General features: G+C 41.5%; 1 protein-coding gene and 1 pseudogene across 2 annotated transcripts in view; one reads left to right on the forward strand and one right to left on the reverse strand.

Moving 5' to 3' along the window:
- Nucleotides 1–7,794, forward strand: part of LOC147818421 (uncharacterized) — a 29,052-nt pseudogene extending 21,258 nt beyond the window's left edge.
- Nucleotides 7,795–7,997: 203 nt separating this feature from the next.
- scube1 (signal peptide, CUB domain, EGF-like 1) overlaps nucleotides 7,998–27,936 on the reverse strand; it is a 109,588-nt gene continuing 89,649 nt past the window's right edge. For both annotated transcript variants that reach the window (XM_023418749.2, XM_023418748.2), the window contains 15 exons: nucleotides 27,123–27,245; nucleotides 23,297–23,413; nucleotides 22,402–22,524; nucleotides 22,119–22,238; nucleotides 20,199–20,297; nucleotides 19,231–19,347; nucleotides 17,653–17,811; nucleotides 17,366–17,569; nucleotides 17,115–17,276; nucleotides 16,024–16,191; nucleotides 14,764–14,925; nucleotides 14,451–14,648; nucleotides 12,854–13,006; nucleotides 12,664–12,743; nucleotides 7,998–12,537 (listed from right to left, as the gene is read on the reverse strand). In XM_023418749.2, the coding sequence (XP_023274517.1) occupies nucleotides 12,385–12,537; nucleotides 12,664–12,743; nucleotides 12,854–13,006; nucleotides 14,451–14,648; nucleotides 14,764–14,925; nucleotides 16,024–16,191; nucleotides 17,115–17,276; nucleotides 17,366–17,569; nucleotides 17,653–17,811; nucleotides 19,231–19,347; nucleotides 20,199–20,297; nucleotides 22,119–22,238; nucleotides 22,402–22,524; nucleotides 23,297–23,413; nucleotides 27,123–27,245 (2,138 nt within the window). In that variant the 3' untranslated portion in view covers nucleotides 7,998–12,384. The remainder of the gene's footprint in view (nucleotides 12,538–12,663; nucleotides 12,744–12,853; nucleotides 13,007–14,450; nucleotides 14,649–14,763; nucleotides 14,926–16,023; nucleotides 16,192–17,114; nucleotides 17,277–17,365; nucleotides 17,570–17,652; nucleotides 17,812–19,230; nucleotides 19,348–20,198; nucleotides 20,298–22,118; nucleotides 22,239–22,401; nucleotides 22,525–23,296; nucleotides 23,414–27,122; nucleotides 27,246–27,936) is intronic.

Below are 27,936 nucleotides of genomic sequence, written 5' to 3' on the forward strand. Positions count from 1 at the left end.
TAAAACTCTTCACACATCAGTTTTCTGTTAACCATGATAAGGGAGAGCCAGGATGTGGGGGTCTTTGCTGGCCCAAAGGTTAGAGGTCAAAGACCAGAGGCCTGAGACCAGATGTGGTCAACCTCTGGGTAAAGGCTACTCTATTGAAAGAAGGACAACTCCCAAAGGAGGGTTGAGACGGATAAATAGAGGGGTTTGTGAGACAGTGGGAGAGAGATCTCACATTGGCAGAGATGCTCCAGGATTCGGCATTTTTTGACACTGTTTTTTCTTGTAAATAAACTTCTTTTTGATTGCAAGTAAAGATGTGTCAGCGGTGATCACTTCTTCACATCAGCACCTCAAAATACCACACTGACAATAGGATGTGAACAAACCCAGAACTAAACAGACGAACGGGAGCACAAAGACTATATAGACACAGGTGGCAGAGGTGATTACACACAGGTGAAACACATTAGGGCGGGGCAGACAATACCACAGACACAGGACCAAGACAGGAAGCAAAAACACTGACACACATAAAATAGGAAGTGCAAAAGTCCAAAACACAACTAACAAAAAGTGTCTGCCATAGCAAACCATGACAGTTTTTTTTTTTAAAAGATAAATGTGCTTTAAAGTCTCACATTCATCTTTCTGGCTCTACTGGATTACAATGGAGGCTCTGCTCTTTGTTTATCCATTGCGAATCATTGAATCAGTGTGAACATACTCTGAGTTTTCAGTTCCCAAACAGCTGATCTGAGTTAGTTCAATCAACTGAGTTTCCATTTCCAGCGTTCATAAAATCAGAGTTCAGGATTAGAGTAAGAACTTTTGCCCCCTAAAAAAATAATATGTCCTGCAGCCACAGTGGCTTTGATGCCCTGCCCACACTGCCCCGTCTGATTTCGCTGTTGAGGATAGGTTATGTTTCGTATTGATTTGATTTAGATCTTTATTCAAGGTAATATGACAGACATTGACCTGTATATACGCTTTCTTTTGTTTGTAGAAATATTACCACTCAATTTAGGGAATATACTGTAATTCACCATTTGGAAAGAGTTCAGCAGGCCATCAACTGATTTGTGATACTGGTGTTAAGGAAATCATATACACCTCTTGGAATAGCTGTCAGTGCATTCCTCCACAGCATATAGGGGATATAATTTACCATTTGGAGGGACCGTACTGGTGTAGCGTACATACGTGGCCTGGCATCAGTCACAAGCCATTAAGGAAGTTCATTATAAGGACATGCAGAGTTATGTAGCCACAATTGACACTTTGCGACTCTTCCCACCATCAAACTATCAAATTGATAGGAAACAGAGACCATGGACCCTTATCTCACAAACACAGAACCAGACCAAAGGTCAAAGGGTCAGCTCCAGAGGATCAACCAATGGACACCAGACAACTGGAGAATACAGGCAAAATTTCCAGTTTGTAACAATGAGACTCTGTCTAATTATATTTGGTTGTTTCTTGTATAGGACAAGTAACAACAAAAGGACTGATTAACACTAAGGTGTGAATCCTGGTCCGTCTGTGTCTGTTCCACTCATTTCCTTATTATTTTCATCTTTATGATTATTACACCTTGCATTTACTCTGTAGATAGTAGTTTAGTTAAATAAACTCCTTTATTTACACCCAGTTGTTGTCCTTGACGTAGAGACTGGAGATCCATTGAATTGAGAAGTCATGGCTTCCGATATGAGATTGATAAATTTGGCAATGAAGTAATTCATTGTTGTCCTCCTAGAGGACTGGTGCCCCATTTCAACGAGAGTAAATCCTGAAATATGTCTTAACGCTACACTGGTCATAAATTAGACCGTATTCTCGAAATTTGGGATTTGGTCTTTGGAGGTTTAGGACTGTCTTTTTGGATTCAGATTTTGGAATTAGGATTATGCAAATATATGTCATCTCTGGAATAGATATCACATGTGGAATAATTTTCTGATTGGTTACTTATGATTTGAATCTTCCATTCCAATTGGTGAATCTTCTTCAATTTCTAGAGATTCATTACATTTTTGTTTTACACCCCCTGGTAGTTATTTTAATTCCAAAAGTACAATTGTAAACTGGGTATTCCCACCTATTTCCCAATTTGGAATGGGACACAACGTTTTACCAATTTGGTATTCTGCCCAATTCAAGAGATTCCAAAAAAGTTATCAGCTCCCTAGTCTTAGCCACTAGACCATCAGAGAGAAATGCTATGTACGTGGATGAAAAAACAATCCATTTAACTGTTGTCACCATGTTCCAAATATTTTTCAAGTAATCTTATTTTAATGAGATTTTCTCTGAAGTAGCCAGTGTAATATGGTATCAATGTAACTAATATTGTCAATGTTTTTGGATTGCACGTCTTCTCAAATGCACGCCAACCTATTTTAATCTTCATCTGCATTGAGTGGCTTTATTGGCAAAGGTCCATTTTTCTTGGAAAAGCAGGTAGCTTGTTGCAGAGTGGTCTAGGCCAGTGATTCCCAACCTGTGGGCCGCCCAGTCATTTGTAAAACAGTACAGTTCTGGTGAAAAAGTATGATTATAAAAAAAAAAAAAGAAAATATAAAAAATGACTTTTAAACAGAATGATCTTTAAAAACATTTTCCAAAAACTTCTTTAATTGTTTTTGGTTTTTGTTTTTGGTATTTCTGTTTTGTTTTTTCTGGTGATGAGCAAATGATAGGAACTTTAATGTTGCTACCAACAGACCCCACCTTTACTTGTTTGCTATCTCAGTCAGATTACACACCAACTGGAGAATTCATGTCAGCTGTCCAGGGCAAGTGGTAAAGGTTGCAACTTTCTAGCTTTATGAAAACATATGAATTTTCAGTGAAATCAACCAAATGTAAGAGTTGACAAGGGAAACCTGGCAACTCTGAACGTTGAACTGTTATTTTGGGCCCTTAACATGCACCCAGCACCAACAAATTCATATCAGCTGTTCGGTGCAACACCAGTATACAATTGGAAAAGGTTTCAGCTTTCTAGCCTTCACTAAACCCAGTGAAATGACATTGATCAATAGTTCAGCCTTGTTTTTCTGGGTCCATTTGGGAACACTCGGACCCCATTCAAATGCATGCTAATTGTCAAATTTCAAACTCTGGGTTTTTCCCAGACTCAAATGTCTGCGTAACATGGGTCCAGCCTGATGGAGGGTTGAGTGACAGTTGGAAACACTGAGGCCCCATTCAAATGTATGTTAATGTCACGAGGTTTGCGAGGTAAGTTGGACCCAAATACAGTCAACTTTTGGGAGACGGTGCAGGCAGGTTTATTTATTTCCAGACGTGAACGTGACATGGACAGAAATGAAGACAATAGGACGTGAACAAACCCAGAACTAAACAGACGAACGGGAGCACAAAGACTATATAGACACAGGAGGCAGAGGTGATTGCACACAGGTGAAACACATTAGGGCGGGGCAGACAATCACCACAGACACAGGACCAAGACAGGAAGCAAAAACACTGACACACATGGAAACCAATAACAAAAAAACCAGGAAGTGCAAAAAGTCAAAAATAAAACTAACAAAAAGTGTCTGCCATGGCAAAACATGACAGTTAAATGTCAAAATTCAGACTTAGTCATTTTGCAAAAAAGTCCATATTTTGACACTTTGCTTACATTAGAATGGGGTGTCAGTGTTCCCAAATGTCAAAAGCTATCAAGTAAAAGCTCTGAAATTAAAATATGTTGTATAAGAGTTGATGCTGACTATTTCTGACTTTGTTCCACTCCCAAAGTATGCTCCTGAAAGAAGATAGGAAAGCAAAGGGTCTATAGAAATTAGGACATGTTGTCTCTGTGATTACCTGCCCTGCCTCAGCTGAGTTAATTACCCAACCAGTTCCACCTGTGCCCCTTTGTTTCTCCTAGATATAGGTACACTCCTCTCCCTGACTCTCTTGATAGATCATCTTTACCCCAGTGTGACTGTTCCAGCCATCCCCTTCATGTTTCTTTGTGACTGTTTGACTTGAAAAAACAGGCAGCTGGGTCAAGAACACCAGGTCAGAGTTTTGCCTGACATTCTTTGGATACCTCTGCCTGCTCTTTACAATAAACTGTTTTGCACAACTCTTCTTGTGGTGGCGAGTCGTGCATCTTTAAGTCCATACCTTGTGTGCCTGGTTCTGACAAATGTGCTATATAAGGGGTAAAAATAAGGTGTGTAGTGCAATTTCCAAGGAATTTCCCACATATTTGTGCAAAATCTGGGGCTTCTTATACCTTCTTTAATATGAGAAAATATGACATTGAAACTGTCTAGTGTTCCCAAATGTCAAAGTTGACATGAGGGAAACCTGGTGACCTTTTGACCTTTGAACTGTTATTTGGGGCCTTTAACATACACCCAGGAGCACCAAATTCATGTCAGCTGTTCAAGGCAAAACCAACATACACGTGGGAAACGTTGCAACTTTCTAGCTTTATGAAAACATATGAATTTCAGAGAAATTACCCAAATGTCAGAATTGACATAAGGGAAACCTGGCAACTTTTTGAGCTTTTGAACTGTTATTTTGGGCTTGCACCCAGGACCAACAAAGAAGTGCCAGATGCCTTTGTAGTACCGAAGCCTGTACATTTTTGCAACCAGGAAACTAATTGTGTTTTTATGTTTTCTCACCAGACCCCAGGAATGTCAGGGAGGAGAGGTTCCAAAGGGTCATGGTCAACCTCAGTCCAGTGGAGTTAAACCTGGCCCAAACCGTTTAAGCAAGGACCAAGAGGGCTGAGCTAAGAAACAGAAGACAGCGAAAAAGAAAAGTAAAAGGGACTGAAGGTTGGCCATGGCAATCTTCATTGTATATAGTTGTAAATAGTGTAAATATTTTATTGTAGTTTTTGTATACCCATTTAATTTTATTCATATATACTGTTTGGTCTGGCAGTTGAGCACCTTTCAATCAAGTTACGCTCTTCTCTCCTATTTCAAGGTATTCGCAGAGAGGGCACAGAAAACCATGTGTCGTTTTTCGCAGATGACCTCTTACTTTATGTTACAAACCTGGCATCACCTATTTCAATTATAATCTCTATTTTAGATGAATGTGGTTCTTTTTCTGGGTACAAGCTAAATGATCAAAAAAGTGAATGCTTCCCAGTTAACACCTCTGCGCTAAATCTGCAACACCTAGTTTTACCATTTCAACTCTCTCACTCAGGATTTAAATATCTTGGGGTAAACATTACTCATACTCACTCTGCCCTTTACTCAGCTAACTTTGTTCCCCGACTATCTCAAATTAAAAAATCTCTGATTTTCAGAGATGGCATAATTTACCCCTAACTCTCACTGGCAGAATGAACACGATAAAAATGACCATTCTCCCCAAGTTTCTATTCCTACCAAAATCATTCTTTCGATTGCTAAACAAATTGATTCGATGTTCATCTGGGCAGGTAAACAACCTTGAATCAGTAAAATTATTTAAAAAAAAAAAACACAAACTGAGTGGAGGCCATGCACTTCCAAATTTTCTATATTATTACTGGGCAGCTAATATTCAGAATCTTATGTTTTTGTATTCCTCGATTGTCACTCCCTGGTGTTCAATCGCAACTAAATCATGTAAATCATCTTTCATACCTGCCCTCCTGTGTTCTTCCTATCCTATTCATATTTCACCAAAAATCCTGTTGTCTTAGCCTCCCTTAAAATTTGGTATCAGTTTAGGCGACAATTCAAATTGCCACTTTTAGCCACTTGTTTCCCCCTTCCTTTTCCGAGTATGCCTTTTCCCTATGGAAAAGGAAAGGCATTACTTGCTTTCAGGATCTTTTTCTTGACAATAGTTTTGCTACTTTCAATTCTCTAATGTTAACATATGATCTCCCATGTATACATCACTACCGCTATCTTCGAGTGCAGAACTTTGTAAGAAGTCAATTCCCTACATTTCCTTTGCCACCAGCCTTGCCCGAACCTGCTGGTGGACACCAGAGGTGGGGGAAGCCGTCAGGCTGAAGGAGGCCTACAGGGCGTGGTTGGCCTGTAGATATAGTTGGACGGTGGAAGGAATACTTTGAGGAGCTTCTCAATCCCACCAACACGAATTCCGTGGAGGAAACAGAGTCACGAGACCTGGGGATGGATGGTCTAATCTCCAGGGCAGAAGTCACCGAGGTAGTGAAACAACTGCGCGGTGGCGGAGCCCCGGGGGTTGATGAGATCCTATCTTGTCCTCTGCTTCCCCTGTACATTATGTTCTCACCCTTCCTGCAGCATATGTCGCAATCCCAAACTTATCAGAAGATTACAAGTTTCATCCCAAACACTTTTATCAGCTTAAGGCTGATTCATACTTTCATTACACAAACTTATACAGTATAAAATTAAGTAAGCATATTATATCCTTCACAGGGTACTGGAAAAGAGGATCTGGTCGATAGTTGAACCTCAGATCGAGGAGGAGCAATGTGGTTTTCGTCCTGGGCGTCGAACTGTGGACCAGCTCTTCACCCTCACTAGGGTGCTGGAGGGAGCATGGGAGTTTGCCAATCCAGTCCACCTGTGTTTTGTGGATTTGGAGAAAGCTTACGACCGTGTTCCCAGGGGCTCCCTGTGGGGGGTGCTCCGGGAGTATGGGGTGGATGGCCCTTTGTTAGCGGCCATTAAGTCCCTGTACCAAAGGAGTGTGAGTCTGGTTCGCATAGCCGGCAGTAAGTCGGACCTGTTCCCGGTGAAGGTTGGACTCCGCCAGGGCTGGCCTTTGTCACCGGTTCTGTTCATAACTTTTATGGACAGAATTTCTGGGTGCATTTCTAGGGCTAACTCCTTTCCCCAGCACCATAGCCAAATTTACACAATTCAGGAGGTTGCATAGATTGTCTGGTGCGATTTTGGAGTTGAAACTCATTTCAGAACCAAAAATATGGGCTTAATTTGTTGAAAGGTCCAAAAGGTCAATCTGTCCACTGGCAATGATTTAACAATGGCATTTGAAAGGCCATACCTCCAAAACCATTTACTTTAGGAGGATGATATTTGGGGGTATTCATTCCTGGTGGAAGAGCTTTCGATGTGCTGAGTTCCAAACAAATCAGAGCAACTTGAATTTTTCACCTCATGAACCTTGAAGGTAAGGTATTTAAATTAGACTGTCCACTTCAAATACCTTAGCCCCAATGGTAAGGTATTTGAATTGGACTGTCAACTTTTGTCCACTATAATTACCTGTTGAGTGTGAATTGCTGGGGAAATTGGGAAGCTAATTAATCAAGAATGATGCCATTTGGAGCCAACAAGTTCGAACTACAGCCCAGGGATGTGTCAAACCATCGGTAGTCCAGTTGCCCCACCAACCTGAGATAAATTTGGACTGTTGTTGTCAAACAGACCTGTCAACTTGACTGGCAGTCACCATTGTGGACCCCTTCCTGACCCCTAAAAGGTGGGCCCTATTGGACGACGTGGACCAGAAAAGGTCTGTGGACAATTTCGGACGGTATGGGAGCAATCAGTTTTTTGTTTGCAAGTCTATTTCTGGACATTTCTGGCTAGAAAAATCGTCATTGGTGACAAAAATGGCTATTGGCATGAAGTGGACAATAACTCCTTTGAATTGACATTAGTAAAGGTTTAAGTCCAATTGGCAGCCTTTTGAACTGGACAAAACTTCTTCCTTATGGACAAAAAACACTACCACCACCTAGAGCAATTGTCCATTAGACACAACTGGGTGTCAAATTCCAAGAACTTTGGATTGCCAATGGACGCGTTTGGTTGTACACGTTTCATTGGCATCTTCCTGCCAATGGCCTAAGGTAGTCTCTATTCACATTTTGTCCGGATGATTCCCTAGTTTTGAGGACTACGTAGTAAAAAATGGCTCATCTTAACCCACTCTCCCTTACTTGGGGTCAGTTGTGTGGAAAGAGATATCAGAGATATAATGAGCAGATAGAAGCTGTTCACTGTTGACAAGAAGACGCCACATGGATGCACAGAAGACACAACATGAGTCTGTTTTCTGCTACTGTTTCATTTAATTTGTTCAGTACTAGAGTTTCATGGACCAAACAATGGCACAACACTGCGTTACAGTTTATTTCTTTGGGTACAACCAACTAACACAAACGTTAAAATTATTCCTCTACAAAATAGACTAAAGTACACACATACACAGTCTCTTTCTCAATCACAGACGCCCGGCACCAAAACTCACTCACACACACAAACACACACATTCATAAAACACACACGCAGAAACACACACTTGCTGCTCACACATTCACTCTCAGAATATCACACACACACCACATACACTCATCCATTCACAACAGAATACATTCTCAGGAAAAAAACTGTCAATTATAAATTTCTGAGCATTTCATGTCCTTTTTTTCATAACACTCATAGTGAACAGTGCCCACTTCAAACAGGAAGTAGGCCATGCCATAATATGTCTGCGTGGCAGCTACTTGGTAAGGCCTGGAACAACACCTAACAACAGTATGCTTTTATTTTGGGAAATTATCTGACGGACATGGTGGTACGATAAAGAGTATATCTGTTTTAAGGGGTGATTATCAGCCACTGCCAATAAAATTTCCCTCAACTGCTAAAATCCTATTTTGAAATAAAATCCTGGAGTATGACCAGCTCAGTGCTCTGAAGGACTGGACTGTGGTTTTGCCTTCATGTGACAGCAGAACGTTTACCAAAGATCTTTGATTGGTTTACCACCTTCTATCCACTGCTTTCATTTCAGACCAGTATGAAAATCAAAGAGCAAAGATCTGAAAAATCCAACACTAATGATGTTTAGTTGCTTTTATTTCCATATTTTGTATTCTAGATTTGTTGGATCATCAAATCTAGACAATTAGCAATCATTTAATTTTGGAGATGGCTTGGTAACTAGCAGCTGCTGTGATGTCAAAATGTGTTTTACCTAAATAATACAAGCAACACAGCAACACTGCTCTGAGACACAATGGTGCTTTTCTATGTCTTGCACTGCAGTTTATTACAAAATCTGACTACAAAAACCGTTTAGTAGCTGTTGTGGGGCTTTCAACCATCTCACATGATCTTCATCTGCTAATGGAGTTAAAGCCAGCTTTCCTGGAATTGGCAAATCTGCACCTTTCCCAAGCACTTAAAGGACCTCAGAGACTTCATCTACTGATGAAGATCATGTGAGATGACAGAAAGTTCCCCAGCAGTTTTGTTATGAATGTTGATGTCAATATGGATGAGAAGTTGTGCCAACGAAAATGCTAATTTTAACATTTTCATCATTCACTCCATTCAGCTTAGCAAATTCCCTCTGCTGATGAAGACTGTGTGATATGACTTAAAGCACCAGAACAGCTACTAAATGGACCTTGAGGTGAGATTTTTTTTTTTGGCTATAGGCTTGATTTAGTCAGTTCTGAAAACAATCCCATCAATACCACACACACATACACAGCTATGATAACTTCTATATAAATTAAACAACCAGTTGTTCACTGTGATAGATTATTTATCTCCAAAAATTGATTTCCACAATGCTCTGAAATGAACTGACGTGATTGCCTGTCTGGAGGAAATACAAAGACCTGTACTTTGAGCCATAATATACAAAATGTCCAGGATGGTGATTTCATCCAGAACCAGTGGCTTTGATGAGTGAATCAGCACTGACACTGACACTGAAACTCCTAATGGTCCTCGTGCCCAGCACAAAGAACAGACACTTTCTCTCTCCATGAATCATGTTGACTTTAGTAACTAGAGAAGCATTAACACTAATAAGAGATATTACATAGGCATGTTTATCTTTTGTCAGGGGAGGCTAGCTTCTTTATGCACAACACAACACACAGATAAAGTTACAGTTGAAGCTGCGAGTGTTACACACACACAGACTGTGACCTCCAGACCAACACTCAAGTCACTGTTTCACAACTCCAATCACACTGTAGATATAGAGTCCATCTTCGATATGCAGTTCAGGATTTCATAGACATGTTGGTACCAGTGGGAATGACACAAAACATTTAGTTGGGTTATAAAAGAAAAGTATAGTATACACACTATACTTCCTGTTTAATGGAAAGAGAGTGCATCTTGGTGAATGCAGATATTAGTGTTGTAGAGACAGGTATATACTGTAGTAGTACTATGTGTATGTAGTGCCATCATACAAGAAGTCTTTATTATGGCGGTGCTTCTTCTCTCTGGCACCTGTAGGACACGTTGGAGGGATGAAGCAGTGAAAACACTGACTAACTATAGTGGTGGTGGCAGGTGTGAGTGATGTAACATTACAAAGTCTTTTCTCTGTGTGCTTTACTTTAACATACAGTCTCAGGCTCTGAGATGTTGATGCTGTGAGAGATACTGGGGATAACTGTGAGCTACAGAGTGGGAGCAACGACAGGAGACGGTTGTCCTTCTCTCTCATCGCCGCCACATGTGGCACATTTCAAAACAACACAAAAAAAGGTTTAACATACAAAATTCAAGTGCAATTAAAGTTCCAAATACTAGTTACATCACAAACATTTCTCTCTAAAGTAACAATCTGTTACCTTCAGGTAGTTTATCTCATCTTGTTATATATCTTTTTTTATTTAAAAAATTACAATATAGACTTTCTGATTCACCCACTCAGGTTTAGATTTCCTCACTTTAACATCTCTTTCAATTTATTTTCCATGTTAAAATGTGTTTTAAGTGCACCCATTGTTTTCTCATCTGTGTCTCGTGCACATCGGGACCAATGAAGTCATTTAACTCAGGATACGTCCATTCACTCTGTGTAGGCGTGTACACCTGTGTGTGTGTCCACACAAATGCACACGTCTTACATCTGTGATGTGGGCTTCTGCAAGTTCTGACATGTTCAGTATAAATATTACAAAAACAAAACAAAGACACAGAAAACAAAGCAGGGCAAAACAACATGAGAGAGGCGGACAAAGGAAAGAGAAGAGTGTGGAGCTGTTAGAGAAGGTGCAGGAGAAAAGAAGATACGGGATATGTTGTGCAGGCACAGGGTTTGACCGACATGTGGGTTTGCTGATACTGGCCTTTTATTAAATACTGGAGGTTCCACTTTATGATAACACAGACTTTTATGACTTTAAGAATTCATAATCAGGAGTTTTTTATGCTTTGCAGATTAATAATGTACAATTATTAAAGGAGCAGTTCAACATTTTGGGAAATTTGCTTTCTTGCCAAGGTTTAGATCAATACCACACTCAAAATATGAGGCTAGAGCCAGGGGACTGTTGGACTAACTTAGCATAAAAGCATAAAAGTTGTGGCCCAATTCAGGGGCCACATCCTCCGACTGCGTCACAGCAGCGCGACTACACTGTCCCATTTCAAAGGCTCCCTCAAATGCGTCCTTCTTTTTCTGGACAATGAAGGCCCCAACAGATGGATCCTTCGTGGCCCAACCTATCCCAAAATTCATTGCGCGTATGCAGAAAGAGAGCCTGAGGATTACACTGTTAAATGTAATTATTGGGTTTAAGCTCAGTTCAACAGCTAACAGTTAAACTGTTAAAACCAAGGGCCTTAAAAGTTTTTGTAAAAAAAAAAATAGTTACATGTTGTCAAGCTTGCTAGGTGACAGGAGCCGCACTTTGGGACAGAACAGTAAGCGCGAGCAAAGCAGAAGTTCTCCTTAGACTAGACCATTTCATTGCGGTTCGGCCTTCCTGGTCTACAACAGCTACGTGTCTTATGAAAGATGTGGTCCCTGAATTGAGACACAGCTAAAGACTGGAAAGAGGGAGAAACAGCTAGCATTAGTGCTATCTTAACGTAGCAACATGTGTGTTCAAATTTGACCAAACTTGACTTTTGAAAAACATGACAGTCTGATTTCATATATTTTTGATTTTGTTCTAACATGGTCAACTCAGTATTTACTGTAATATTCAGTTAGAACAAATGCCACCAGTGTTTCCAAATGTTGCTCCCTTATTGATGAGGCATATAGATGGGGTGAGCTGATAAATTGTACCAAACTGAGAAAAACACTTAATACTTGTACCTGTTTGGTATAAAATGCTTAGATTTAAAGAAACAATATATACACATAGAATATGTCAAGTGTCTTCTGCTACTTTATAAAACTATGAATACTGGCCTTCAAACACTCATATCAGTCAAACCCGATAGAAAAGCTGCACTCACTGGAGGGAGGGGTCTCAGTTCATCATGTATTACTACTCAAAGGAGTCTAAGAGGAGGAAAGGCATCACGTGACAAACAGGATTAAAGACAAATACAAGAAATGAAGTCTAGTCATAGAACAGGTACAACCATTTGACCAAGGGGGTGGGGGCTGGATTTGGAATGACGCAGGATGATGGGGGTCTGTAACAGGACAGTGGAGAGGTCCTGTCTATTTGTACGGCCGTAAGAACCTGGTGACTTTGGAGCGCAACAGCTTGATGAAGGAGCGAGGAAACATCTCTTTGGACTCCTGTGCCGTGTACCTGAAGTAGTTCTGGGGGTGGGCCAGGACATCAAACAAGGCCTTGATCAGCTTCTTGTCCTGTAGGAAACCAAAAGAGTGTCACCATACTGAACCAATTATACAAGGGCAGGATTTGTGACAACAATGTCCCTGTCCTGAGAATCCAACACCGGGACCATAAGTCTGGTGATGATCCTTCAGTACCTTCAGTATCTCCTGGTGGTTCTCAGAGGCGTAAAGTCTGCCGTCTCTCACTATGTCCTCTATCAGCTGCTGGTAGTCCTCTGGAACACAACAGGTTCAGCCATGAGCTGACATCACAGTGAAAAGAGCTGTACGTAGTTCTTGTTGAGTGAAGATTGATAGCGGTATAAAAATCAGTCAGCTGACTCACCGTCATAGGTGACATATGGAACCTGGAAGCCTTTGCCACTGTTGCCCTCGTTGGACTTGAACTGGATCCAGAGCTTGCGAGAGCGGGAGGTGAAGGCAATGGGCCGCTCGTAAGTCTGACATGTCTCATAAGTGGTGATGGAGGTGGGCAGGGCTGGACAAAGAGCACACACATGTTAGAACAGAACTCATCCACTGATACAGACCAGAACACGTACAGGTTTGAAAACTCCCTTATAATCCCAAATGTGGAGGAGTTAAACAAAACCAAGAGGAAAAAAATGGTTTTCTATTTGCAGAGAGAAAGAAACTTTGAAGTGAACCAAAAAGCTTCAGTAAAAACCATGTGAAAACATTTGCTACACTTGTTTCTGAAATGTATCTGAGAGCGAGAAAGTAAAGAAGAAGAAGAAGAAGAAGAAGAAGAAGAAGAAGAATGTCCTGTGTCCTGGGTTGGTGCAACGTTATGTAGCCTCATTGTTTCAGCTGATAACTGAAGATTATGAATGCATCATTGTTTTTGTGTGTTGTTTGTAGAAGCTGGCAGATGTAAAAATCTAAACATGTAAACATCTGCCCAAATATGAAGAGGGAAATATACTTATTATACTTATTATACCTGTTGCAAGTCCACATCAGACCTTGAGTCATTCTCCGGCTTGATAGATAACTATTAATAGATAACTCAAAAGATAGCTCAATAGATAACTATTAACTGCTACTCTAATCTGCATCCTGGCTACGGAAGCTGGCCCAGTAAACACCTGGTTCCATGGCCCAAATCTGGCCCATATAAAGCATGATTGTCAGATCCTACTTTCACATCTGGACCAATTCTGGCACACACACAGAAAATAAGGCTGTCAGTCAATACTGGAGGATAACGACTGGCCTCTGCCCAGATGTGGAAGCATATGGGCCAGACTCGGGTCGAGGACCCAGGCATAAGTTGGGCCAGAAGTTTAATTTTGTTATTTGGGGGATGTCCACTTGGACTGGACCTGGAACTCTGTGGCCCTCTACAGTAACCATTCTCTCTGCTGTGTTCTGCTGGGGCAGAAACCTGAGAAAGGCTAACACCAACAGACTGATTCTGAAGGCTGGCTCAGTGCTGGGGGTGGAGCTGGACCCACTGCATGTAGTACTCCACTGAATTCCACAGGCAGTCTGTCCTTCTTGTGGCCAGTCAGTTATATAATTCCTTTCTCAGCAAGCTGAATAATGTCCACAATCTACTGCTTCAAGTCACTTACTTCTGCACATCCCTGTTCTTACTACTGTTACTTTACTGTTGACCCACGTGACACTTTTCCTTATTTTTACACATTACTGTTAATTTACTACTAAATTCCTGTTTATCTACTTTGTACTTTTCCATTTTTGCTCTTTTGTCTATACTTCTTTTGCACATTTGCATTTTCTTACTATTATTATATTATATTATATTACTATTATTACTTTTTTCATGGATTAAATTCTTTACTTCCTCTTTCTGTGTTTTGAAAACACAGCAATAACCTGCTTTAAATATGATAATCTAAATCAGACTGTCAACAATCAGACCATATATCTGTGTAATCAGTTCAGTGTAGAATTACCACTCTTCCTCATGACCAGCACGTCTCCACACTCATCCTCGATGGGTAGGAAGATCTCTGGGACCACGATCAGGATCCGCCTCTTGTGTGGTGGGTTGATGGTCCAGACACAGTCCACGTTGGACGGATAATCTCCAGGGTAGTTAGGGGACTCGATGTAGCCTGTGTACTCTCCCAGCTCACCTCCACACAGCTGGTCTGAGGACAAAATCATACAAACACTTTAACTGCTTTCACTACAGCAGCTGACGCTGGAGTCTGACTGAAATAATGATTTAAGAAAACAAACAGTGAACGTAATGAGCAGCGTTACTTTTGCAGTGGGAGACGTTGGTGGCACCGTCAAAGTCGGTGGTGGTGTTCCCAGGACACGTGATGCAGTAGTTCTGCCCGAACTCAGACTGGTAGGTTCCTGCTGGGCAGCGGATGCAGCGGTGGGTACTGGAGTTGTAGTAATGTCCAGGAGCACAGTGCACTGTGGGGGGATGGGGACAAGTCAGGGGGAACTCGGTCTGGAACCACATTAATAACAGGCCAATCTACTAGATATATTACACAGGTGTGATAGGTTTCATACCTGGAACATAGAAAGCACTTATTGTGGACAGATAAGCTGCTGTTTCAAACACATCTGTAAACTAATGGCTTATACACTATGTCTTATACTTATCGTGCACCAGCCTCTCAGCCAGGTCCTCTTCAGTCAATCAATCAATCAATCAATCAATCAATCAATCAATCAATCAATCAATCAATCAATCAATCAATCAATCTTTATTTGTACAAACAATATAACGAAAAGCAGGTGACATAAAAGCAGAATAAAAGCAATACACCCCCACCACCACCACCACAACACACACACACACACACACACACACACACACACACCCATTTACACACAGAACAATAAATGACCAAGTCAAATGAACAAATAACAATAAAAATAAGACAATAACAGTAGGAACTGAGTAAACACTGAAGACTGGAGAGCAAAGATAACAATAGACTGATAAAGATAAAATACTAACATAGTAAAACAGAGGACATGTATTAAAGTGAGTAAAAGCAGAAATAATAGGTAGGATATTACAATCAAGTAAAAATTAAGAAAATAGTAAAGATAAAATAATAAAAAAGAGAGGAGACTGAATTTCGTCTTCACTTGCCAATACTTTACTACAGACATCACTGTTACCACACTTCATGTCTCTGTATCCTTCTCAATCCCCCTCCTACAATCAGCCCCCAGCCACACTATCTCTACTTGCCACAACCTCCGCTGACCTCTTCTATCTCTGTTCTCTTATCTCTCTCCTCTTTCCTGAGTCCAGCGCCATCACTCTCACTCTTGTTTCTTATCTTCCCTCATCTCTGGGTCATTTCTATCCAGAGGTGTGTTCCATTAAGGCTACATGTTAACCAGCAGTCACTTCAAGCTGCTGCTAAAATCCTGATTTTATGACCAGCATCACTCACAGAGAAAGTTAGAAGCTCATTTGTATCAGCTGCCGTGCGGTCAGCATAGAGAGAAAACACACACATGCACACACAGACAGACAGAAAGCCTCACCTTTAGCCTCACAGTCCCTGAAAGAGACTGATCCTTCGTACTTGGTCATGAGGCCTCCTCCACAGGGGAAGCAGAGGACTCGGCCTGGTTCAGGCTGATAGGAGCCCAGTGGACAGAGCTGGCATGGACGAAACCCGTCAGCAGAGAAATGACCTGCTGGACACTGACCTGAAGGTCACAATTACACAAGGTCAGAATGTTTCTCAGTGCACTCAGTAACTGTGTAACACTAACACTGGTGGATCTCTCCTGTGGATGTAGCTCAGGTTCAGTCTGTTTTGAAGCTCCATATTTTTCTCTTCTTCTGTGTCTTATTTGAAGTGTCGATCCATAAGAAGGTATATTTATGGTTTTAAGAACCAGAAAACCGTCTCAGTGTAGTTTTACATCTCCTCTCTCAGGCTTCTCTCTGGAGCTCTAGTAACAACAGGTCAGTGAGCCAATCAGAAGAAAGGAGGCTCTGAGTCTCTCTTCTGATTGGCTGACTGTTTTCTGAGCAGATTTCAGGTAAACACTCAAAGAAACCAAATCCTGCAAGGTTGGATGGTGGTCCAGGTTGGCGAGGATTGGGGTGTGGCTGAGGGTGGAGACTGCTTCATTGTGACATCACCAAGTTCCAGAAGTCCTGACGGCTGGTTTTAAGGCTGAAAACAGGCTGTGATACTTTCACAGTATTAATATAAAACCTAGACCTGCTTTATAATCAAACTACACATGGACTACCTTTATACAACACAGACCTTTAATGACCACAAAGTGATTCCCAGTCAATATATTTACACATTGCCACAACATTAAAACAGGTAACTGGTTTTAATGTTGTAGCTGATTTATTGCACTTATTTTCACCATGGAAATTAAGATGTCTCAGTTTCTTGTCCGTTAAGTAAAAGGGGAAAACAAAAGTCTACTCGTTATTATCAGAAGGAGAAAGACCAAAGATTCTCTAACGGACTGTAAATTCCTTCATTCTGACTGGGACTGAACCAGCTCCTGTATTTTTGATGACACATATATCAATTCTTTCAGTGAGGGATGACAGTTGTAAGATGATGTAAGACTGTTGGTGTCATGATGAAAAGGGGACATACCTCCACACTGAGACACATTCTTGGCTCCTGCGACACCCTGTCCTTCAGTGCTGGGACATGGCTCACAGGACAGCTGACCCACCGTGTCCTGGTACGTCCCAGGAGGACACTGGACACACTGCTCCTGCTCTCCGCTGTAGAACGTCCCCACACCGCAGCTCACTGAGGAGGAGGAGGAATGCAGGTCAGTACTTCCTGTGTCTTCTTGTTGATATTTGTCATCACGACAACATCATGAGTTAAACACTTACCACACTTTCCCTCCTGTAGGACTTGCCCGGTGCTACACGCCTCCACGCCCTCTGGGACTCTGGACGGCTTCTGGGCCACCTCATACTCTGTCCCAGAGAACTGGATGTAGAACTGCTGTTTGTTGATGGACTTCCTCAGCGTTCGCATCGCGCTCTGCAGCTTCTGCTTCATCTTCTCCCGCACACAGTCCACATTACAGGAGTCTGAGGCAAACATGGTATGAATTCATATCTCAAAGATTGACATGAGATCTACTGTACATGACAGGTAAGACAAAATATCACACCTGAAGCTTCCTCCTCTTTCATCTCTATCTCAAACTCAGCTGTGATGTGGGAAACCTCTTTCGAAGGCGATTTGCGTCCTCGCCGGCGCTTCTTGGATGAGTCGCACTTGAGGTTGACGAAAGTTACCTGGCAGTTGTCAGTGCAGGGGAACTGTCCTCCTTCCAGGTGGAAAAACACAAGTGTGGAGTGAAGAGGAGGAGAAGGAGTAGTGTCATAAGATAAAGATAAAGATCTGGGCCCGTATTCACAAAGCATCTTAACGCTAAAAGCAGCTCCATGCCAATTTAGGAGAAACTCCTAAAAATAATGGGCGTGTCAGTCCTCACTTTAGGACTCCTCATTTGTCTGACTGAGAGTAATTAGTAATTAGTAGTAAGCCACTTAGCGCTAAAAGTAGCTCCTAACTCTGGGAGATGTTAGAAGCAGTGGAGAGGACTCCTAACTCACTAAGACCAAATCACAAAGAATCTTAAGGGGCTGCTGTCATTCCATGTCACCATGAAACCTTAAACGATGCTGAATTACTTAACAGATACGACTCAATCACGAGGGAATGATGATCGTTGTGGAGTTTGTGAGGGATTAAATAACATCTCCAACCAACTGAAACAACGCAATCAGTGCGGAAATTAAGCGCTTGGTAACGTTGCGTTACTTGACAACAGAGATAGAGTAATGCAACTTTGCTGACAACTTGGAGATCTCTCATTAAGGCAATCTAGTCACCAAACAATAAATGTCTCTGTTCATACACCTTCCTTTAGATGTTCAATAGAGAAATAAAGCAGCTTCGTGGCCAGTCTACTTTGTGTGATTGGTGCCAGAGATGGAATGTATGTAAAGATTATTGCATCATCACAAGACGAGGAGGTATTTGTAAACAGGAAAAAACAGCTGAAGACATTCTTGTACAGTGTCCACGATCTACACACAGGTCATGGATATTAATGGAAAGTGACCTGATCAGCTGTTTGAAAGGATCATATTCCAACTGGATGTCACCTGGTGTCCTCACACCTCAACCCACTGCTGGGACCCTGCATCTACATTACAACAGGCACAGCTACAAAAGGGCATGGCTAATAGGCTGCCAGTTACCTGTAATTGGTTAGTCTATGACAGGTGAGCTTTTTATTTTTACATTGAGTAAATTGAATGTTAGTTTTTATAGTAAAATTAAATTCTCCTGAGTCGACACAAACCGTATCATACAGATGCATTTTGGAGAATGCACTACTTTTGTAAACAACACCTAATCCATTATTATTCAATTTGAATTCGTTTTTTGTGTATTACTGTGGGATGTTGGTGATGCACAGACCATCTCTCATCAACCAGTCACTGTGGTCTCAGAGTCACACTCTTAACTTGGGTTTTCCCTTTTCCTTTGTAAGACTTTTAGTGTGACTTAGGAGAGCTCGTAGTGGTAAGATAAAATGCTTTGTGAATATGGGCCCAGAAGGTGTTCCAATCATGTGACGTTTTTTACTTGGTAGTTAATCTGTAGATTGTAGATAGTGTGTGTGTGTGTGTGTGTGTGTGTAGTGTGTATGTAGTGTGTGTGAGACCTTCTCTACCTTGCAGGTTCTGCCTGGATGCCTCTCTGTGTTTCTCCTTGTTGCGTGGCCTCAGGTGACACTTGGCGTCTTTGATCTTAAACCTGGCCTTCTGTTTGATAGGTGGAGTCAGCGTGTCTTTACACAGCAGAAAAACATGGCAGACTGTTAAACATGACACAGGGCAGTGCCAACAGTTAAATCTGAACTAGGTCTTTATTTACTATTAAAGAATACTCTGCTGCAATAATGTTACTACCTGCCTCTCTTAACTCACAGCAGGTCTGTAACACACACACACACATATTCATGTATCACACAGTGATGTCTGCCCACACCAGAGCTGAGGTCGACAAGTTAAAATAATCTGCCTTCTAACCATGTCTCCTCCACCTCAGTGGAAAACGTCCTGAGGTGAAGGAAAGATGTGAAGGAGATTTTATAAGGAAAATAATCTAACTGCACCTAGACAAAGTTTTATTTTTTATTTATTTTTTTTAACAAACTTTATTTATAACACATGGAGGATAAACACTACTTTCCTAACCATAAATTTTAAGTAAACAGGATTGAACTGTTGAAATGAGATATCATGAAAGAAATATACAAGAAAGAGTTGAGCCGTTAAAATTATAATTCAATAAAAATAAGGAAGAGGTCAGAATAAATTATATTCAGACATAAGTATAAAGAGTTTATTTTCCTGACATGGGCACTTTTGATCTTTTTTATACTTTTGTTAAGTTGAGAAAATGAACCATAGGGCATGCCACAATGGGAGTGATGTGTTTGACACCGGATCAAATGCATTATCTAGAGTAGAACAGAACAAAGTGAAACTCACAGAAAGGAACATATTTCTAACCCAGCTGTTTAGTAAGCTGTAGAACAGGCAAAAAGCAGGTGAAAGACGTAGCTTCGTTTGTCCTGTCCATTTTCTTAATACAGAAAGTCAAACTACATTTCCCATCATGCTTAGCTTACTGTACCGGCACAGGTGGGTAAGGCAGTGGTGGTGTTCCTCTTCTGAGGAGCTTTACCAGGCTGAACTGGCACTCCACAGCTCAGTGTGTAGCTGTTCTCTGAGTCTGTAAGACACACACACACACACACACACACACATTTCATTTCATTTCATTTCAAGTAAGAAATGAGGGGATGAAGCCTCCTGAGGTCATAAAAGCGATTAAATAAGAGTCTGGGCGGAATTCAGCCACAGGAATTTAAACAGCTCCCTCCCCCTAAAATTAAGACGCTCTCCAAAAGAGACAGAGAACAAATATTTCACCTCATACCGGAAAAAAACTATCCATCACTCAAACACAATGGCTGCCAAGTTAAACGAAGCGAGTGCCACGCTATGGAAAAAAGACCCTGTGATCAAAAAGTAATGGATTTAGGGATGTGTGTTAAGTCGTCCTGCAGAAGGAGATGACGAGGTGCCAGCAAAGTGCTGGGAGGAGTGAGGCAATAAACCTCACAGAGTGAGAGTGGAGAGCCCCCCCGAGGAGTGTGCACACACAGGAGGATCGAGAGGAAGATGCTGTGACTGTGAGCTACATCCACCAGAGGGCAGCAGAGCCTGCAGGATGACAGCTGCCATTCACTGGCTAACATACTTAAAGGGAAAAGCGGTGTTTTTTTGCAACATATTGAATGAGAATTAAGGACGATGAGCAATTCAACGAAAAAATGTCTCTCTCATTCTCTCTCTAAAGTTCATTCTCATCCGCACCGCTTCTACTAACACATCCTTATATACCAGTCCTCCCAACTTATCATTAATACCATCAGTGATCTCTCATAGTCACTCAGTCAGATGATGAGCTGTATGTCTGCTGCTCAACACCCTCAGCATGCGTGATCTGGGGCCGGATTCATAGAACTCTGTGTATTAGTCTGAATTTCATTTATTGGGACTAGAATCATATTAATGAGGCTCCAGAGGCTCTAACACTGTGATTAGTAAATATTAACATAGTATCAAACAGTTAAAGAATGACTCACAATAAATTATAAGGACATTAAACGATGCTGAAGGAAACATTGAGCACAAACACATTATTTCTGTTTATTAATGTAAAATTGTTATTTCTGTGTAAACAGCAAAACTTATAATGATGATAATAAATGAAGGTCAGTGAAGTTGGTTTTCGCTCTGGAAAACCATGTGTTCATATGAACAGAGGAATGTGTGACATATCTTTATAAATACCAATTTATGTGTAGGCGAAATGGCGTACGCAAGTTTTTTGCTTTGTATGCATCATTTCTGAATCTGACCCCAGGTCCAATCACAGAAACTAAGCAGGGTCAGGTCTGACTAGTACCTGGATGGGAGACCACATGGGACTACCGGGTACTGTGAGCTTAGAGTCACTTAAAGTCACCAGAGTCCACCAGCTACCACTGTGACCACTGTGAGCTACTTTATCTAATCTGATTCCACAGACTGTGGCTCAAGTCTCTGGCTTAATTAATGATTTAATTAGTAAGAAAAACCTTGATTTGAAGTTTTTAACTGGAACTTGGTTAAATGGAAACAGCAGTGCAGCTTCTCCAAACTTCACCTGACTGCAGCTTGCTTGATGAAAGTGGAGGATGTCAGCAGTTGAGGACTTTTTCAACGGGACGTATTAGTCCACAATAATTTCAAAATGAAGAAGCTTGATGCCCGACCGTTCCTCCAGTGACATCATAACATCATGTTGACATTTCTGGTTGTTATGGAAACGTCTCAACAGCTATTAGATAGCTGTATATGGCAAATGTTTAATAATTATAATAATTATTTCATTATAAATATTAGGATTAATCGTCTACATGCTTGTGTGTGTGTGTGTGTGTGTGTGTGTGTGTGTGTGTGTGTGTGTGTGTGTGTGTGTGTGTGTGCGTGCGTGTGTGTTTACCTGCAAGGAAGAGGGCATTGGAGGGGCAGGACAGCGAGCACACCTCTGCCCCTCCGCTCTTGGTGCAGGTCAGCTGGGCTCGGGGCGCTGGCTTCCCATTGGGCAGACATTTCACCGCCTCTGAGGAACACACAGAGTCACATCACCATGACAACCACCTGGACACACACACACACACACACACACACACAAACACACACACATATACCTGAGTTCAGCCCTGCAGTGAGGAACCCCTCTATAGACAAACACAAACTCACACACACGCGGAGCTGGTGCTCACCAATGCAGTCTTTCTTGTTCCAGTGAAGTTTCTGTCCAGGCGGACACACACACTCGTAGCTGCCCTGGGTGTTTATGCAGCCATACTCACAGCTGCCGTTGTTGATGCTGCACTCGTCTATGTCTAAGACAAAACCACAGAGAGTATGACAGTCAGAGAGGGAGTGACTGCCACTGTTTGTTCCTTTGATTAGACAGTGGAGAACCAGAAGGTTTTTATGTGATTCTACAGATGAAGGTGTGACCATATAAATGAACATGCACCTTCATGTGAATCTCTCACACAGCACACAGATAACACCAGTTGTTTATAGGATTGATGTGTCTCAGATCTTCTCTTTCCTGTTTATGTTTTCTTTCATTTAGATCTTTAATATTCCCTCTCTCGCCCTCTCTCTCTCTCTCTCTTTCCTCATTCCTCTGTTTCTCTTTCTAAGAAAAAACTCTTACATTTTATTCCACCTGCAGCTTCATGTCAGGTGGAGTATTGAAACTCTTTTTCTTGAAGACTTAACTTTAGTCCTGGTCAGATAACACCTCTGCCTCTTAACTACATGTAAAAACAATATGTTGTCAACATGCTGCAGATACACTCCATCAGAGACGTCACTCAGTCCAGCAGCAGCAGTAAGAGCTATGTGCTGCCTGAACACCAGGTGTGTCACAGAACACACACACACACACACACACACACACACACACACACACACACACACACGTTAAACACACAAACACAGCGAACTCAGGGAGGAGTTATTCAGGGGAACTGAGGCGTGAGAGTGCATATGCTCAGTGACCCTGCACACACACTTCACCCACAGTCTCACCCACTTCAGCTGTGTCACGCAGCCACTTCCAATGTGTGGGTTGGGGAATGAGGTGAATCTGAGTCTCACCTCCACAGTGGGTGAGACCGTACAGGATGTATCCCTTGTTGCACAGGCACTCGAAGCTGCCGGGGTAGTTGATGCAGGTGTGGTCACAGGTTCTCTCAAAGGAGCACTCATCAATGTCTGAGGGAGAGTAGAGAGATACATGTAGTGTAGCTGCATCATCATCATCATCATCATCATCATCATCAAATCAAGCTCCACTTGTTTATGCCCTCATGGTGGCTTCACATTTACATCAGTCCAAAGATGCTCTGTTGCAGCCAGCATCAAATAATTGTCTCCCAACTTTATAGATGTGAATAACTAAATTCTGCTGGTGTCCCGTTAAAACACTGGTTCTCAAAGTGAGGTCCTTAAAGGGGTTCCTGGAGGTTCCCAGCAAATATAATTTATTTTCACTATAATTCCATCCATAAGTAGCACATTGACAGAATGTATGAGTATGACACGGGTTTAAACACTTTCTGTAATTAAACATTTAAAAGCAGAGATCTCATCAGATGGAGGTCTGTGTCAGTCACATGGATGTATTATAATGCATAATACATGTATTATGGTACATCCATGCACACTTGTTCAATGCTTTTACCTCCAAATGTCATAAAGGATTGAACAAGTGCATCCTAGATGGGTTCAACAGTTTTTAGTGTCCCCTGGAAACACTTCTGTTGTGTTGTGAGTATTTGCCGCCATGTGTTGTCAAATTGATGAAGATGTTTACTGAATATGTTTGTTTTTTCTCTGTTTGCTTGTGTTTTCTTAAGTTGCAGTGTGTTCAGCTCTCAGGGCCACCGTAGACTTTTGAATGTCATCCATTTGTATGTAGAGAAATTGGAAAGATATTCTGATATTCAATTACAATGTCACTCCCTCTTGTGTGATTGCTTGAAATACATTGTTAGGTTTTTGTAATCAAGAATAACACAAGCTGTGTCAAAAGCCAAAACAAATATCATCCAGGTCCTTGGTTTGTTTCATATTGAGGGAAAATATTTGAAGGTTGCAGCATCAGTTCAGAGACTCATCTGTATGAAAGCTGTTGTATGAAAACCTGGTGATGTCCTGTCAATGAGGGTACAACTGGATCCTCCACATATTAAAGGTCCATATAGTATAAAGGTAGATGTCCATTAGCTGTTTGATTATAAAGCAGGTCTAGGTTCTATTTTAATACTGTGAAAGTATCAAAGCGCTCAGTCCACAGAGAAACGCACACAGCCTGTATTCAGAAACTGAGCTTTAAAACCAGCCGTCAGGACTTCTGGAACTTCGTGAAGTCACAACAAGCCCCACCCACCTTGATCCACCAAACAACCTTGCAGGATTGCAGAGGATAAAACACAGGAAATATAAATAAATAAATTATAAATATATAATATATAAATCTGCCCGCTGAGGTTTTGTCCCAATGCACTGATGAAAGCAAAGGTCAGAGGGAAGAGTGGTTTACATCACATTCTTCCTGACTCATTTATGGACAAACACAAGCTCCTGCCCAAAGACTAAAGAGGTCGTTAATCACATTGGACATAACAGTAAACAAATAGGAGTTACACACTAAACTAGGACAAGAGCTCATTCTAATAAACCAATCCTGAAATACTTCACTGGACTGAGGTCTGGGCTGCTCACATTCACCGTTATGTCAGTATCTGAGTGTGTATGAGTGTGCACGTCTGCCTACGCATGTCTTTCTGTGTACTTGTCCAGCACCAAATATTAACCTATCAGAGATGGAGGCCAGCGCTTCAAGCTCACCTGGTTTATTTCAGGCTGCTCCGCAGGGCTTTACAGCCCTACAAATAACAAACAAGGAGTTTGTTATGTGGAGGAAGTTGTTAAGGCCTGGACGTTGGCTAGGTAAATACTCCAGGCAACTGTCCACGTGAGGACTTAGGAATAGCTCTCCTGTTTGGAGCTAGCCCACAAGCAGAGTTTACATAAACTGGAGCTGCCTACAACTGTTTAATGTAAAAGGAAGGTATAGAAAATAAACTGTGGTTTCTGTTTGGCTGCTGTCTTTCTTTCTATGAGACACACCCTTGATCAGGATGAGGTGTTTCGACAGTGACTGCTGACATGAGTCTTTCTATCTCTCTGCTTCTCTAAACATTCAGAACACAGGGAATAATTTGTGGAAATTTCTCATGCAACTATGGCAAAGGATCAGTCTCTCTGCTTTGGTTTGTTAGCCTGTGTTGGCAAAAACTCTACCACTGGCATGTAGTGTATCACCCTGAGCTGTTTTCTCTGGAGAAGCTCACGGGTGCAGACAGAGCCGACAGATTAAACATTATATTTCATTTTAAGGTCGTGTTGAAGCTGAACAGGCCTGATGTCAGAGGACAGGACAAACCTGGCAGCTGTTGGCAGGAACCACACACTGGCACTGCTGCTGTGATGTGGCTGACAACACTCAACACCACGTTATTAAAGACCTCAAAAACACTACCGATGATACACAGTTAATCCAGCACACACACACACACACACACACACACACACACACTGCTCGGTGGCTTTGGGCCAGGGAAAGAAGCACCTCAGGGTTTTGTTGTTAATAAAAATCATTTTGTGTTTGTCTGCTCTTCTGTCTTGCCTGCTGCAACTTGCAACCAGGAATCTACCTGTGGTTATACCAACATAACCACTGATTACAGCGAAGCTCCTACATGTACGCTGCACACCCAGCAGAGGCAGTCAGATACACTGTTGCAACCAGCTGCAGATCATGTCCGCAGGGAGAAATGACTGGCCACACTAAACCTTTCCTCATTTCAGCACTGAAGCTTTTATGCATTTACATCAGGGCTGTAACGATATCAGATTTTCACTACATGATTATCATGGACAAAAGAATATCAATAGAAATCTATACAAAATTTGAAAAAAAAAATCTATGTACCACTTTACAATCAGACTCCCCCTGAATGGTTTTAACTAGTTAATCAATTAGCTTCTTAACAACATTTATAAGCTGTTATAACACAATTAGATCAAAAAGGGCAACAGTGACCTGTTGCTTGCCAAATAGTGAGCCCACATGTACCATAAAGCCTCATATCTCATTAGTTACTGAGCTTTCTTTGTTTTCTCCATCATCAGCGTTTGTACCTGCTCCTTCATCACATGTTTGTTCAGTTACTATCAATGAACCACTGTCAGCATCTTTATGGTAAAAAAGTTTCATCTTGCAGATCAAATTACGGCAGATCAAATGATCATATCACATGACCAGATTCATCCTCTGAGTCCTTGACAGTGTTGTTTACCTTGACATGCTTTCACCTAGTACTCGTTCGTACAGATCAAATGATCATATCACATGACCAGATTCATCCTCTGAGGCCATGGCAATGTTGTTACTATAATAACAGCTGTTGATCAGATTGTTCTGCACAATGGAGATTAACATGGAGATGCTTTTTTCTGGTCGGTCTCTTCTTTAGAAATTCCAGTTAGAACACAGGTGGTAACCTTCCTTTACTTGGTAAACTGCTCACCCATTCTTTGTCCCACTGTCCATCTCATTTTTACAACCATTTATTTATCAGTTATATTCATAACTGTTAAAAGGGTAAAGCACATCACCATTTATTAATGAGCTCTTATCAATTATAACTGGTAACTCATTAATAAATGATGATGTGATGTGGTCTGAGTTTTATTTCAGAAAAGAAGTGGTTCATGGTCTGAAGAAGTTTGAGAAACACTGCATTATGTCAATGATTGTTCCCCACAAGGACAATAAAACAAGTCTCTGTGTTTTGGTGCTTCACTTGTTAAATTCTAAACTGTGTGTTCAGACCTGATGCTGTCCGTCACTGACCTTGGCACGTCCGTTCATCAGTGAGCAGTTTGTGGCCTTTCTGACAGCTGCATTCGAAAGAGCCCACTGTGTTCCTGCAGAAGTGATCACAGCCTCCATTGTTCTCCTGGCACTCGTCGATGTCTAGGTGGAGAAAAGAGAAGACCATCAAACTATCAAACTGTGATTAGCATGTCGCTGTGGTAGAGATACACAGTCCATGTTCAGAGGAGAACTGTCTGACCATTAATGGACCTATACAACAATTGCAGGTTTACTTGATGCACTTTGTAACAGTGGGAGTTATATCTATAGGCTTCTCCAGAAACATCCCTGCATATTTAGTACCTGCTAAGTGAACTCATGAAAAGAGAAGAACTGGTAGTGCAGCTCACAAGGCAACAGAGGAGAAAATCCTTCTCTCGTTCAAGCTTCATCTATTCAAAGCCCTTTATGAGAAGGTCTGTACTAAGGACTGAGTCTGTTTGATGGAAGGATGTTTTCCTCTTGCTCTTTATCTTCTTATCTTTATGTGAGCTTCAGCCTGCAGCACTGACAGACTATCGTCATGGAGCTGCAGAGAAAGCTCTGCCAGGTTCTGTCACACATATAGACACACACAGTCCCTGCAGACACAACAGGTGAGCTCATGTAATATGCAGACTACACTGACTCTACTTGTCAAGGTTTTTCTCTCCTCTTATCTTTTTTATTGACAAGTTCCAGTGTTGTCATCATGGTGTTGTTATGATGTCGTCATGGTGTTGTCATGATGTTGTCATGGTATCATAATATTGTCATGGTGTCGTTATAGTGTTGTCATGATGTCGTCATG

This window comes from Seriola lalandi, unplaced genomic scaffold (genome assembly GCF_002814215.2).
Source record: "Seriola lalandi dorsalis isolate HSWRI2012SDOR001 ecotype SW California unplaced genomic scaffold, Sedor1 jcf7180002054584, whole genome shotgun sequence".
Lineage (NCBI taxonomy): Eukaryota > Metazoa > Chordata > Actinopteri > Carangiformes > Carangidae > Seriola > Seriola lalandi.